The sequence below is a fragment of the Tachysurus vachellii genome, chromosome 17, assembly GCF_030014155.1.
Source record: "Tachysurus vachellii isolate PV-2020 chromosome 17, HZAU_Pvac_v1, whole genome shotgun sequence".
Taxonomy (NCBI): Eukaryota; Metazoa; Chordata; class Actinopteri; order Siluriformes; family Bagridae; genus Tachysurus; species Tachysurus vachellii.
In genome coordinates, this window is record NC_083476.1 from 13596988 (window position 1) to 13610330 (window position 13343).

The window sequence follows — 13343 nt, forward strand, 5'->3', positions numbered from 1 at the left end:
AATTCATTTTAAATTTATTATTAATATTAATACAAATTCTATTAATGTTAACAGAGGTGCACACATAATATTGTTGCTATGATATTTTAGTACCATTTTATTTAAAATCCACTCTTGCTGAAGTAGGGATTTAAAAAAAAAAAAGTACAAAATATCCTGTTCTATAGCATGTACAAAAAAATTAAAGCTATTGTTGATTTCAAAGACATAAAAATAATTATAATAATATTATATTCAATAATCCAATATTTCTGTTTCTTCAGAGAATGAAGCACAAAGCCCAGAGGTGGAGGTGGTATGCATTTGAACGAGGTGCTGTACAGGATATGTGGTATTTAGATGACCTTTAACTAACCTTCTCTCTATGCAGTACACCTCCGCTCTGACGTATGACGGAGTGATGGTGATGGCAGAAGCCTTCAGGAACCTGCGCAGGCAGAAGGTGGACATCTCGCGTAGGGGCAATGCTGGAGATTGTCTGGCAAATCCGGCAGCTCCCTGGAGCCAAGGCATCGACATGGAGCGCACTCTAAAACAGGTATGCAGAGCCAGGAAATAGTGGATTACTAAGCATATGTAGTGCCAGTGGGGTAAAATACCCTGCTTTTATTAGTTTTAATCGTCCCAATGTGGAATTTGTTGTACAATAATGCAAAATCAGCTAGCTTTAAATAAATATAAGCAAACTTGGTTAAATTCAAAACTAAAAACATAAGCATCTGCATCTAGATTTGTGTAATGTAATGCTTACTGTGGAATATTGTTAGCTAAGTTAACTAGTTATCTAAGCAGAAAAAAGTTATTTGACAGTATGAGTAAGTGGCTTTTAGTCACAGGAACTAGTCATACGAGTTATTTATCTTCTTAAATTAGTCTACATAACTGTCAGAAACAGCTCTTAATAACTAGAAATATTTGGGAAAAAAATGTAAAAATGAACATTTTAGAGAGAATATTAATTGTCAGTGAGGCTCCCCTCTGAGGGGGAAAACATTTGCCCCCATGGTATAACAAAGCCGCAATGTTTTTCATTTCATTGTGCCCCAATTATAGATCTATGTTGTGTGTGCATGGGGGACACTGCAGTGGTGTATGTTGACTAGGATATCTTTGGCACTAATACTTATTTATGGTTTTACCCCACTGGAACTGCTGTGACCTCTAGTAGGGCTGTATATTTAAGAAAAAATAGAGAGGCAGAGAGAACTAACCTATTCTGTGAAGGTGAAAATAGAAGGTGGTGAATAAACTGAAGTTGTGTTAGATAAAGTGTTGAGGTAAGGGTGATAGTGAGAGTGCAATGCAAAATGTTAAGCTCAGAGAGGAGAATAATTGAAGAGCAAGCAGAAGCGGCAGAGTAATGGGAGTGTGAGAGGCAGCAGCTGGATAAGCAGTAATTACATTGTTTATCACCGCAATCCAGGTCCGGCTCCAAGGATTAACAGGAAATGTCCAATTTGACCACTATGGGCGCCGAGTCAACTACACTATGGACGTGTTCGAGTTGAAAAGCAACGGCCCCAGAAGAGTAAGATCTGCAGCATGTCTTTGTGCCATCTGTATATTCACAGATTTGACTTTACATTTCAATTTTTTTGTATAACACTTCATAGATACAGCAAAATTTATGTAGCTTTTACTGCATTCAAGTAAATTACTCTACACTGTAGCAAATACATATATACATCTGGTGTGTTTACAGTTTGTCTTTGATTGCAAGAAAGTATTGTCAATTTGTCTTCTTGATTGTCTACTTAGATCTGTTCAGTGCTGTTCAGTGCAGTCTCAATCATGCTCTTTTCTCTATCTTTAATTTGCCATGACAATTGATGCAATTGTTTTAGCAAGAACATTACAAATGATTCGTTTTTTAGCAAGAACATTACAAATGATTCAAGCTTTGTGATTCATGCGGATCGTCCACTATGTATATCTCAGGCACTGCTTCAGGGTTTTCCAGCATACTTGAAGATATGGATCTCTTTACACAGCAAAGCATTTTATAGTCACATTAGCATTTAAGGAACTCATTAAAATGCTTTAAATAATGTAACATATGATTTATATAAATGAAATACTTTACTTTCTAGTTCAAATGGTGTGCGCTGCCCTCAATAAATCTGTCTTTGTGAAAAGCCAAGGCTGTGGAAGAAAAATCTGTAATAATTTGTAATCGCCTCAAGGATTACAAATTTACAGTCTGCTATTATCATATTCATTTGGAGGATGTTTTACTAAAGTTAAGACATTTGAATTATCGTGCAGTTTCAAAGCAGGCCTCAGTAGGCACTGTCATCTCTGTCATCTCTCTGTCATGTGACAGACATTTCTGTCACCTCATACATCAATCCAATCCCTATATGCACCAACACCTGAGTTTATTGAAAACCAACACAAATCAAACAGGCACAAGTTCAGAAAACCAGAATAGCAACCAGCATAGGGAACAATCCAAAATGCAATCAAAAAAATTTGCAGAAACCAGAGAATCAGAACAGGGTTATACACAGTTAATAAAGGATATTTTACAAAGATGCTTAGCATTAGTGTGGTTAAATGTCTGACACAAGTGCAGTTAAATACTCAGGAATGGGCACCCTCCGGTGGAGCGGAGAAGGAACAACAGGTGAACTCCATAAAGTACCCTCCCTCTAGGAACACCTCCTGGTGTTCTTCTTTGTGGCCAGCCCCTGGGCCTTGGTGCAGGACAATCTGGGTTGGCCTGGTGAAAGTCTGTGATGAGGGATGGATCCAAAAATTATTGGCAGAGACCCATGACATTTCTTACCTTCCAGTTCTCTAGATATTGTATCCAACCTCTTCTCCTGCATGAGTCTAGAATAGCTCAGACCAGGTAGGCTGGAGTTCTCAGTCTATTTGAAGGAGTAAACTGGCTTGAGCAGTGAGATGTGGAATGATGAAGAGATATTGCAGCTTTTGTAATTTGAGACCATCAGACCGGGTTGTTAAGGTGGGTGAGGTTGTCTCCAGAGGTCGGCCTGCAAACGTTGATGCCTAATGGGCATTCTACTCTCCCAAAACCAATTGTCCATAGCTCGAAAATCTGACTGGTTTTACAACCATGGGAGGCTGGTAACCCAGAATGCACTGGTAGGATGTGAGGCCCAAAATCAGAGAATTTTAATCATACTCTGCAATGGTAGAAACATACTCCGAAGGTGTTGTTCATGGCTGCTATATGAGCCGAGATACCAGCCGAGTTCTTGGTTAAGGCACTCAGCCAGACCTTTGGACTGTGGGTGATACACTGTGGGTGACACCTTGAAGGCTGACATTGATTTCGAGCTGCTCACAGAACGACCTCCACACTTGTGATGTGAATTGGGTTTCCCATGTACTCTGCAAGACCACACGTCCATAAGACATGGTGCAAGAGTGCCTTTGCTGTTGAGAGTCCTTTAAGGCGCACCAATCTGCAGGCCTTAAAAAAATTATCTATGATAACCAGGATAGTGTTGTGTCTGTCGGAATTGGGCAGGTCAATGACACTACAATATGGGACCGGGGTGTTCTAGAGTAGGGAGGGGTGGGGCTTGAGGAGTCCTGCAGATAGCTGCCGTGTGGTTTTCAATTGGGCACAGATGGCATATGCCTTGACAAAGTCCATTAGGTCTGTTACCAGTGTTGGCCACCAAAAGGCATTGTCATGGTTCACGAGATAGATAGGTGCCCGAAACTAGGGAAGGTATGCACCCATTGGATGGCTTGTTGGTGAAGGTTGCTGGGCACATTGGTTTTTCTCCATAATGTCCCATTGAACAGGGGCGATGACTATGGAGTGTGAAAGAATGGAGTCTGGCATCAGGGTCTTTTGTATGGGGTTGTAGTGATGAGAGAGTGCTTTGGGCTTATGTTCTTTGTACCGGGTCTGTAAGTAACTGTGAAGCTGAATTGTGTAAAGAAAAGTGCCTGTCGGGGGTTTAGACGCTTGGCTTCCTTGAAATATTTCAAATTTCTATTCTCTGTGATGTCCCCTCTATCCAATGTCTTCACCCTTCTAATGCTTTCTTCATAGATTACAGTTCTTTGTTTCCAACATCATAAATTGACCTCTGCAGGAGTCAGTGCCCTCGTGAAAATGTGGCTGGGTTGCTGTGTCATTGGGAAAGTACCACCATGATACCACAGCTGGAAGCATGAACAAATGAAACCTGCTGTCAGGGCCTCCTCAATGAAGCTTTGGGTTTTAGGAATCGAGAGGGGGTAGATTCGTCTCTTGAGGGGTGTGAAGTTAGGGAGAAAGTCAGTTGCCCAGGTGAACAACAGGTGAACTTGTCACCAATACATCATCACTCTATTCCCATATATCCCAAAACTATTCCCACCCCATTCACATGCACCCCAACTCACCACCACTCCCTTTCCATATAAACCCCGATATATCACCCCTCCACTCCCATATAAACACCAATACATCACCACTCCCTTCCCATGTACCCCAGCACATGACCACTCTATCCCCATATACCCCAGGACTATCCCCTTCTTATTCCCATGTACCACAGCCACACATCCCATTCCTATGCAAGAGGTGAATCTTTCAGTAATGTCTTTTCACAGTGCCTTTTGTTAGATTTACAGTTAGATGCTTTAAAAATGCATAATCAGAGTCAATGATTTCACGATTTCCTCAATACTATAAATACAGTTATTGGTCCCAACCCCAAGCCACCATATCCCCATATGCTCAAATCCTATCCCCTCACCATGCCCAATGTAGGTATATTATTAAAATATGCAATAGTTAATGTACAGACTGCCTAGTTTTTTTTATTTCTTTAGGTTGGCTGTTAATCTGGCTACTTTCTCTTTTTGCTGATAAATTAGTTTACGAAAGCATTTGTTTTCTAACTCACATAGTGTACTACTGTGAACTATGACAAATATGACAAGTGAATTCCTCACCTTTTACTTCACTGTTGATGCACATTTTATTACCACTCCTGCCAAAGGGAATACAATAAAGCCTCTCAACATGCCGATGAACCATGACCAATGGAAATGTTTTTAATCTTGCCCCATCCCAGCAGATAACAGTGGAACTCTGCGATATTCCAGCTGTCCCCATTTTCATGCAGCTCTTTAGTAGGTACTATAAAGCTTCCTGTCACGCACCTGTTCTGTGTCCTGTGGAGGCTCAGTGTTTGCACTGTGTTTTATGGTGTGTGGTGGCTCCTGGCTGCACTGTGCCTGGGGAAGAGTGATGGAGAGTGATAGAGGGAGGCAAAGCAAGGAGGGGGAGAGTGCACAGAGAGCTTTTCAGGAGCATTAATCAGCCAGCTGAGAGGATGCTGCAGGCTTCTCTCACTCCTCTGGCTCCTGTTTGGACATGGGAGGCACAGCGCTTAAGCCTGCCCCCACCTCCAATTCATTCATCATCACTCGGCATGATATAACACAATGCTACATTTTTTCCAAGTTCATCCAGACCAGCCTCCTCCGTAGCATCCTTTGTAGTGGGGTCATGATTAGCACGCATTCAGTGTAACATTACATCCACACAAAGCAGCTGTTTTTTTAGATGCTGGGTCATGTTGTTCGCTACCTTACAACAACAAATACATACACAAGTTACACGCACATTACCAATCATGGTCATTTTAAGTTTGCGTAATTATCAGTTTAAAAATGAAGTTAATTATCAGTTGGAAAAATTCTTAACAGTTTCTGGCATCACAAACTAAAATAGCAGCAGCTTTTGAATTAAAGGTATTTGGTTTCAGGATTCAACTCGAGTACACATTCATACAACAAGCAAGTCTTAAAACATACCAGTGAGAGCTATTAAAGACAAATCAAAACTGACATTTTCGCATGTGCCTGTGGAGAAGGTTGCATGACTTGTCAGCATCAATCAAAAAAAAAAAATGGCTAATGTAACACTAAAACTTTGGATTTAAATAGAGTCCAAATATTTCTTGAGTAAATCAGGTGGACTGACCCATTTCACTCAGCATTACATGATTTTAAGTCAAAAACAGGCGATTTTCTTTTCATGCTATCTTTATATGGTATACTACTAGTTATTATAGATGTTAATGTATTTTAATATGGAATTTTGTACTTAGAAACAGCCAATTTCCAAATCCAAGGAACTCAAAATTTCAACAATACCCACATGAGGTTAACACACTGTAACACAGATGTCCTTTCTGATCTCACGTGTCCCATCTTCAGATTGGCTACTGGAATGACGCAGATAAATTGGTCCTGATCCAGGACCAAGCCTTGCTTCCGAATGAAACATCCGGAATGGATAACAGGACGGTGATTGTGACGACTATTATGGTGAGTACTGTAAATGTATTCTCGTGTTCTTAGACAAATAGTATTCACACACAGGTATCAGTTGTCTCACATCCAAATGCTTCCACTTGATGAATTGTCCTGTTTGTGTAAATATGAGTTCAAAGGCAACAATAAGCGACCTCTTGCATTTACATGCACTTCCATTTTGATAAATGATGTGTGCCAAATTAGCAGTACTGTGTGTTTATGTGTGACCTGTCAGTCATATCACTGTCTTCAGAGATTACTTAAATCATCTTAATCCAGTCCTAGTGTGCCTTGATTAAATATACATCTTTTTTTGGTCCATACATTTGCTGAATAACATTTTTCCAACAGCACAGGAATGTGTGTCATTTGCCTTTGTCATGTGTCAAAAGGTGTCATGTCTGCCAAACATGGTGCCCGGGATGTTGCTGTAATGTTGTTTTGCTGTGTACAAACTTTTTTTTAAATGTTCATTTCATGGAGAAAACATAGAGGGCCCTGCATGGCGTGGATCTCTTTCCAAAGAAATATGTCGCGGCACTGCATTGCACTTTTATTTTGTAACTATTCCGTATAGTGTGTAAATTCTACAGTATATAGGGTGTATGTAGATTTTATAGAATATAGGGTGTATGCACACACTAGGCGAATTATAGTATGTAACCTAAAAGGTATGGATGTTGATACACCAAGAAATGGGAGAGTCACACCTGAAGCACATGCTCCTCTTTTCAGCCCGTGTTGAAGAATCCTTATTTAAGAAACTGAGCAGAAAGAAGAAAGGACACTGCCGAGCTGAAAACGAAAACCAAGCCCCCTCCCTATATTAAGGCACCGACAGACACAGACAGATCTGAAGCCAGAAAAGCAATAATCCTGAGCCATGGACAGACGCCTCCCCAGCTGAAATGAGCTCCACGATGAGAAACTAAGCCATGGACAAACACAAGCAAAGACAAAGCCCAGCCCTCATTAAGCAACCGAAAGATGGATGGACTCTGCAAGAACAGTAATGATCCATGCATTAGGAAACGTGGGTGCGTGGGATGAATCGGCAGGAGTGTTCATTTAGTGGTAAACAAATAGGTTTAGTGTAGATGTATTGTAAATGTACATAGCATGCATGATATAAGCCTTCGGCTGTTCAATGAAACACTGAATACTTCATTCAGATACATTTTTAGGAGGTTCTTAACTAAAGTCAGCTGGAGTTTTCATTTGGAACAAACTAACTGTTCTCAGACATTTAAGTCATTTTGTCTGATTGGTTTTTGCTTGATATTTCTTTCTGTCGAATGGTTTCTCAAAAATGTGACACATTCCAATTATAGTAATGTTTTGACTGGTAATTAAAACAGTAATTATAATCAATATGTCTTTGGTATTAGACATTTGCCACAAGTCTAATGTAGCTAACAAGTAATGGATTTCTACTTAAGTTCTAAGTACTTCCCAAATCTTTGTATACACTGCGCCATACAACATTATTAGCCTCTTAAATTACCAATAGCTTTTTATTCCTTACTTTTATAATAGAATTTCTTTATTACATCGGATTTACTCAGTACTAAATTGAAGCTGGTACTTTAAGGGATTATCATACATACCATTTTCAAATAAAATATTTTGCAAAATAGCAGTGATCGTTTACATCTTTGGAACATATTTGGTATCTAATTAATTACATCTATTTACATCTACATATTTTCTCTAAAGACTTCAGAGTGTGCTGTACTGGACATGATATAAGTAGTTGCAGACTTAAATCTTACATCCTAAACTTACATTTGTACTTAAGGACTTTCCCTGTAATTTTACACAATTCATTCTATAAACAAAAGTTTACAAAAGCAAATACATTTGGAGCAACTTCTTTTTGCAAAACCGTTCATATACAGTAAGATAAGCAATTGCGTGTCTTGGCATTGCTGATTGTCTGCACTAGTGGCACAATGCATTGCTGATAATAAACTGTCTACCCTTTTATTGTACCTGCCCCAGTGAACACCAACTGACTAGGGATGTCCATTATTGGCGCAACATGATTTGACTTTAATTAGCTTGAAAAGATATTGTTATGGATTCACGTTAAACCAGTCAAGCACCTAATATCGATCTATTTTGTCCATGAGTTTGATGTGCTGTACAACAGCCATGCAAGAGATTTAAAAACCTACACATTTCCCATAAATGACTAAAATTCCCAGAAGTCATTTTTGTACTCACTGGGACAGTATAAAGCAGTCCTACTAAAAAAAAAGGTGTGTAAATATGTGGCATATGCTGCTTCCTAAGACATAAAAAAAAAGATTCATCAGTCTGAATTTAATGAAGAGCTCTGTGTTTGCTGGGGGGCGAGTTCTCAATTTGCCCTGCTGGGTTTTATTCCTTTCATGGTTCTGGGCCAGCCATATGGCTTAGAAAACATCTCTAAGAAGAGATGCAGAGTGTTTATGGAAATATGTTTCACTTGGCAAGATGTGGATTTCATGAATTTTGATACACTTGGTAATTTGTTATTTTCAAATTATAATAAAGCATAGTGGGTTTTTTAGGCGTACAGTTGTTTCTTAAAATTGCGTTTTTTTTTTCCGATCAAATGTAATTTTTTTAGGTATTAATACCATTTTTTTGCTTGATCTTTGCTATGATTATAAGCAGTTTTAGATTCTACCGTGTAATGCACAGTCATGAAGAGAAGCATATGAAGCCTTTAAAAAAGAAATAAAGTGTTGCTTTGTTGAGATTAGTTTTGATCACTATTTAAAGTAGTATATTCTGCTTTGTAAGTCATTGTGAGTTGAATATTTCTAGCTATTGTGTGCTATAACAGCTCATTGTGCCTTGTTATAGTTAATAATGATAATGATGGCATTGGCTCACTGACCTTGTACGTCATTTAGCCCTGATTATGACTTTCTTTATTGATATCCTGTATTCATTGATTATATTATGACCTCCATAATGTGTTGCATAAAATATGTTTTATTATGTAATGATTTTTAGTACCTAGTGAAGTCATTCAAAATGTAATTGATGTTTAATAGAATTATGTGAAGAGCTGAAACTGAATTTTGTTAGTGTCTTGCAAATGTACTTCCTTCTTTTATGCACGTTTTATTTTACTGTTCTGGTAAAAAATGACGTGTAGATATGTATTAAATATGTATTTTTTTTCCGTGCACAGTGTTTTTTTTGTTGTTGTTTGTTGTCTTTTGAGGACTAAACAGCGACACTTACTTGGGTTGGCTGGAGTTCTTAACTGGTTGCCAGTTTGAACCTCTTATGTGATTTGCTCCTTCCAGGAAGGCCCATATGTGATGCTGAAGAAAAACTGGGAGAATTACGAGGGTAATGACAGGTATGAGGGATACTGTGTGGATCTGGCATATGAGATCGCCAACCACATTGGCATCAAATACAAGATCTCTATCGTGCCAGATGGGAAGTATGGAGCTCGGGACCCAGACACGAAGATCTGGAACGGCATGGTTGGGGAGCTGGTGTACGGGGTAAGATATGCATCTGCAAAGTACTTTTGTTCAAACTTACAGTCTCTGCAGGTTTTTGTTATTTTGTCACTGCAGAAATTAAAGCAAAATCAAGCGAACTCCAGAATATTCTGAGAAAATTGCAGTTTTCTGCAGATTTTCCACAGATTTGGGCCAAGACGTGTCATGTGACATAATCACAGCACGCATTTAGCAAAAGCCCTGTTTGCTTCACATGCATGGCACATGAGTCCAGCTATCATAGAAAGTAATTATATATGAGTCTTCATTGATAGGAGTTTAACTGATGTATCCTGTGCTTGGAATTTTGCCAATTCAAGTAGTTTAATAAATAAATAAATAAATAAAAATAAAAAATATGCAATTGAAAATTTTGGAAAGAAAATAAAAAGCTTTAAAGCTTTTTTCTGCCTTAAAATCCTGGAGTTTACTTGGGGTGAGACGCTTGCTTTAAAAATTGCAGTGATTTCATTATTTTAAAGATTTAATGATTGAATGGCAAATTGAATGACTTTTAATTTATGCCCTTTGATACTGTTTAGCAGAAAAATCAGTAAGGAATCAAACACTTCTCTTATCACTGTGAAGGTGATTGATGAGAGATGATTAAAAGTTTTTGTTGTTAAAGAATGACATCATATATTTAATCCCTTTCTAATATTATTTAATGCATGATAGATGTGAAATGTCCACAAAATTAGTTAGTACTTGCTAACTTTCTATCTATCTATCTATCTATCTATCTATCTATCTATCCATCCATCCATCCATCCATCCATCCATCTATCTATTCATCTATCAATGTTTTTGTTGTTGCTTTTATTTGTTTTGTTATTTCTTTCTGCCAAGACATTTAAAGGTTAGCTGAGATAAAGAGGAACTCTCTCTTCACCTGTGTGACCACAACAACAATCATGTGTTTAATAAAGAATCTTGCTAACATAAGGAGTAATGTTATGTAAGAGCTCCTCTGTACTATGTGCTAGTTAAATTTCATGAGATTCATGATGTGCTGAATGAAATCCTTAAGGCTCTGAGTAGGATCCAAGGGGAGTTCAGGAGGTTTAGGTTTATTTCCATATGCTGCAAAAACTGCAAGTTTGTACTTCGGGCTAAACTATTCAGTTCAAGGGCAGTCAGTGTCCATGTAATTTGCCGTAACAGGCTCCAGTCTGTTCAGTAACATTTTTTTATAAAGAATAATATGCTTACTTTATCTACAGGGGCTTTGGCAGAGACATGGTGTGGATTTGAGGCAGGAAGTGTCAGCACTTTTCTTCTTAAACCTTAAGTTGTGGCCAAGCTCACAGTGCAAGCGTTTGACAATCCTTCCACCTCTGAAAAGCAACCGTTAGCATGCTGACGTATATTAACACTGTGCTATGGCAAGCTCTCACGTTTGATTTTTGTTGAGCATATAACCGCATATAAGGGTTTCTTTTTGATAATTTTTTTTACCCATAAAATGGGTGTTAGCCAATAATAATGGGTATTACATTTTTTTCGGATTAGTTCTGAGCTGCAAGGTTGAGAGTGTTGCTAAGTCATAGTCATTAATCAGGTTCGTGGATTTCATGTGAAGGTCTGCTTTGCTCTTGGACCATAGTTCCAACCAATTTTCCATCTTTTATATGCTATAAACATATTTCTCTGAATTGATTAGTTCATCCTGCTCGCTCAGAATTAAACCCATCAGCTTAGTGCTGTCGTTTTTTCCACCATTAACTTGCAAAGCCTTGTACAATTAGAGAAGCTGCAAAATGAGTTGAAAAAGGAGGGATTATTTTCTAACATATATCTTATCAGCCCCATAGGCTGAAGTGATTCCACAGCATTATATTAACATACTTATTCGTTTAGTCATTTTTTTTGTAGTAACAACTCACACAGAGACTTGTACGGCAAATGATCGACATTAGCTAATAAAACTAATAATAACTAATAACAATGAATTCACTGAAGTGTGCTTATTTTATCTTATAATAATTGATTTGGTGAAGCATTCTGTAAGAAGAAATGAATTTAGCATTTATGGAAGGAGTATTTATGTTTTCAGGTAAGAGAAAGACTTCACGACAGGAAACTTTGCACGTCCTGGTTCTACTGATATAAATAGAATAAGTGAGGAATAGGAAATAACTTGTTTTGTGGACATTGCATTTTAACATTGTTCAGAAATATGACGAGTCATTCTGTATTATTTGAAAATTAATCAAATAATCAGTAAATTGTGTTTGTATAAGTGTAATAAACCATTATACAAAAATACTTGACTTACTGGTGATAACAAGAATGCCGCTCCACCCTGAAATTGATTCTTTTTCTATAACAGCACATTCCCAAGTGTTTGATTCCTTGTGATTTTTAATGCAGATACAGTAGTGTATAAATGACCAACCAGCCACTCTACTGTGACAGAGAACCAAACTATTGTAATGACTATTTTCAAACATGGACCAAAAAACATGAATTTTACATGAAAAAGGACATGTGCATTTACATGAAGCATTGTCATGAACAAGTTACCTAAGTAGCATTTGAGCAACTAAATGTATACAAAATAATCTTAGTAAAACAAAGAAAGCCAAAACTTTTAACCATTGCTCTAACTGGATGACAGATTTAATACTTTTACTGCTTGAAAGATGTTTTGCTGGATAGTCAAGTGCAGGAGTGTAATTCAGAAGAAGAAGAGGCTTGAAATAATTCAGCTTCTGCAGTTTGATAGAAACCTAAAGTCTGTTGATATCTCAAACCAGTACAAATCAAGACATTAATTAACTACATCACTTTCTGTAGTGGTTGCCATGCCCTCATGAATGTAAATGCCTGTTTCAGAAAGCGGAAATCGCTGTGGCCCCATTGACTATAACCTTGGTCCGGGAGGAGGTCATTGATTTTTCTAAACCATTCATGAGCTTGGGCATCTCCATCATGATCAAAAAGCCACAGAAGTCCAAGCCAGGTGTATTCTCCTTCCTGGACCCATTGGCCTACGAGATCTGGATGTGCATCGTGTTCGCCTACATTGGCGTGAGCGTGGTGCTCTTCCTGGTCAGCCGCTTCAGCCCGTACGAGTGGCATACCGAGGAGCCCGAAGAGGGCACCGACGGTCTGCCCAGTGACCAGCCCCCCAACGAGTTCAGCATCTTCAACAGTCTCTGGTTCTCCCTGGGAGCCTTCATGCAGCAGGGGTGTGACATCTCACCCAGGTAAGTGCTTAATTCGCTCATCTCTGTGCTTGATTGCCCTAGAGCCCGCTTCTTTAAAGGAATACTGATTGGAAAAAGAAGTGGAATTGGTCTCTTAACCTCGAGTTAGCTCATGAAAAGGTCTCATTGAGCATTGATATGGTAATACGAGGCACCTGAAATAGCCGTGCAGCTGTGTTGTTGCCATGGCAATTTACCAAAGGGTGTCCGAACTTGCCTGAAAAGTGCATGTCATTTGCAATGAGTCGAACCAGAGCGGATTCAAAATCAGTATTCAGTCGAGGACTGGTCTTAATGCAAAATGGATTTACGACAGTGTCTG

At 38.5% G+C, this 13343-nt stretch overlaps 1 protein-coding gene across 10 annotated transcripts in view; it reads left to right on the forward strand.

Annotated features, from left to right (window-relative positions):
- gria4b (glutamate receptor, ionotropic, AMPA 4b) overlaps positions 1–13343 on the forward strand; it is a 106655-nt gene that overhangs the window by 65482 nt on the left and 27830 nt on the right. For 9 of the 10 annotated variants that reach the window (XR_009649818.1, XR_009649819.1, XM_060891643.1 and 6 more), the window contains exons 7-11: positions 371–538; positions 1424–1528; positions 6199–6309; positions 9603–9809; positions 12648–13021. Coding sequence is in view for 8 of the 10 variants with exons in the window: in XM_060891643.1 (XP_060747626.1) it covers positions 371–538; positions 1424–1528; positions 6199–6309; positions 9603–9809; positions 12648–13021 (965 nt within the window). In the remaining 2 variants the exon portion in view is untranslated. Of the gene's footprint in view, positions 1–370; positions 539–1423; positions 1529–6198; positions 6310–7032; positions 7411–9602; positions 9810–12647; positions 13022–13343 lie in introns of those variants that run through there. The other variant, XM_060891651.1, reaches the window with a different exon arrangement.